At 33.9% G+C, this 2,500-nt stretch overlaps 1 protein-coding gene across 2 annotated transcripts in view; it reads right to left on the reverse strand.

Moving 5' to 3' along the window:
- Positions 1-2,500, reverse strand: part of LOC122253324 (serine/threonine-protein phosphatase 2A activator) — an 8,902-nt gene that overhangs the window by 5,409 nt on the left and 993 nt on the right. For both annotated transcript variants that reach the window (XM_043016348.2, XM_043016349.2), the window contains exons 2-3: positions 574-656; positions 10-213 (exon numbers count right to left, since the gene is read on the reverse strand). In XM_043016348.2, coding sequence (XP_042872282.2) covers positions 10-213; positions 574-656 — 287 coding nt within the window. The remainder of the gene's footprint in view (positions 1-9; positions 214-573; positions 657-2,500) is intronic.

The raw sequence follows: 2,500 nt of genomic DNA on the forward strand, positions 1-2,500 counted from the left end.
ATACACTACCTCTTTCAGCCTGGCATAAAAATCCCGAAAAGCTTTATTGCCGTAACGCTGTGGTTGGTCAACTGCAGGGATTTCATCTATCCATTGGCTGAGAGTGTCTAACATCTTCAAGACTCCAGTCACAACATCATTTGTCTTGCATTCCACACTCAGCTTCTTCCCTTTTACTGCCTCGTTCATGGATATCAGGAAGCCTAAGATGTCCTAAGGCAACAATATCATTTATTAAAAATCCCAAGGAATCAGTCAGTCTCTCTTAAATATTGGAATAAGAAATTTATTATCTATGAATATGATTATGTTGGTAACTATTTTTCTACAAACAAAATTTCTAAAACGTTTTTTCCAAGACTTTTCCTATGAGAAAACAATGCACCTTAAACAAGAAATTTTGCAATTTTACCCATCATGTACTAATGTGCAACTATCCTGGAACAATAGGCTTGCATAAAGTATGTGTAATTACAATTATATCAATAATCTCTTTGCCAGCATTAAATTTTTTGTCTCACTAATCAAGGTTCATCCTGTCTAACAGTTCTTCCTTAAACTATCAATCATTACCTGGTAAGCTTCTGACTGCTCCCATTTCTTAACATCCTGGGCCACCAACACTGCACGCTGTGGTGTCTCAAACTTATGGGTTTCTGATGTGGATAAAAAAATAGATACATATTAAAAATTTATGTATTAAAAAAGAATGAAAACAAAAATACAGCATCTTTTTTCCTCTAAATATGCAGTGATAAATGCGCATTCTGTACATAGAAGAAAAAAGGAAGACATACCAAAAGATCATATCAATGCATCTTCTGTATGCTAGTATTTGAATAAAATTAAAAACTCTCAGAGAAGTAACCCTTGCTTATTAATCCATTAGTGCCAAACCAATTATTTGACTAATGCTGCTCCTGCCATGAAGATAACAAATGCACACAACCTCCACATGTGAGATCTCTCCTGACACGATGCCGTACTGTGCCTCTCAGAGCACTCTACACCCACCTGATTCTATGGGATGCTGAGAGGTTGTTTTTTTTTTTTTTGGGGGGGGGGATATATCTGAACAATGTGTCTATGCAAACACAAGTGCATTGAGAATATATATATGTAACTCTGTAAAACACGTATTTAGAGGGAGACATCGTAACGTGGTAGGATGTCATCTGACTGGAGCAAAATATTCCCATGATGTGATAACACATCATCTGGTGTGAATGAGATAACCAAGAACATTACAATTGTTTCAAAATAGTTTAACTGAAACCAAGAGTTTCTGCTCATATAAATTAAGAATCAACACAGAGTACAACTCTAACAAGGCAAGAGGAACAATCTGATAGTATAATTATAAAATATCAATCTGAAAAAATGAAGAAACATTTATGAGGATGTATCACCAAGACTGGTATAGTCTACTACCGTCAAACGTCAGGCTGAGCCAAACTTTTTTTCATTACAAGATTTACCAAAAGAACATTAACAATGCTTTCACATAAGGGAAAACCTGCCTTTAATATTCGTACTAAAAAGAAAAACAAAATTTTTCTTAGTTACTTTAATTACTATAGGAAACTACAAATGAAAATTCATATAATAATTCAAAATGAAATTATCTATACACTTGCAACCCTTTGAAGCTCATACATCAAAGAATAATCTCTCTGGTTAACTTTGATAAAAAACAATAACAATCATTTTATTCACTGGATGTCCACAAATCTTCAGCCTGGTCTCCTTTGCTAGAAGGCAACTCTCTCATCAATTCTAGGGAGAATTAAATGCGAGTTGCATGTAATTTAATAGAGAAATAATTGTACAAGAAAAAAATACTATGGTATATGTATACCAGATTAAATAATCATGACTCTGAAAGATGCACTTGTAACAGATTTCCATGAAATTCATGCAAAAGAATAATCCACAGATAAAAATAATCAATCTTCAATTGTCAAAGAAAAGGAAAAATAAAGAAAATAATCTGTTTGTGATGAACAATGGCCATAAATACATTTTCACACACACACACACACACACACACACACACACACACACACACACACACACACATATTCTTCATATATAGGAAAATAAAAGATAGAATCAATAGATCAAAGACTTCTAAGACATTTTTCTTCTATGAAATAGCTGTCACAAGTTAAAAACAAATTAATCAATTTGTAAGACAAAAACGTAATTAAAAACAAGGTATGCCATAGTTTGTTGACCTCCCTGGCAACTCTTTGTCAAAGAAGGAACCAGTCAAATCTATATCATATAGCTGGAAACTGTGCAATGAATATATTCCACAAACACTTGAAAAGTTGGGTGCCAAACCTAATGTACAATATCTTTAAAGGGCAATTCATTAGTGTGTGTACTAAGGGATGTCTCTTGTCACCTGGCTACAAAGTTCTAAATGGGCAAGTTGACTTCTTGAATGCATTCTTGAATTGCCTGCATGGGTGGTTTTGGAGATTCTGGATAGTAT

Source organism: Penaeus japonicus, unplaced genomic scaffold (assembly GCF_977035675.1).
Source record: "Penaeus japonicus unplaced genomic scaffold, GWHDUDI00000001_assembly GWHDUDI00000008, whole genome shotgun sequence".
In the NCBI taxonomy this organism is placed as follows: Eukaryota; Metazoa; Arthropoda; class Malacostraca; order Decapoda; family Penaeidae; genus Penaeus; species Penaeus japonicus.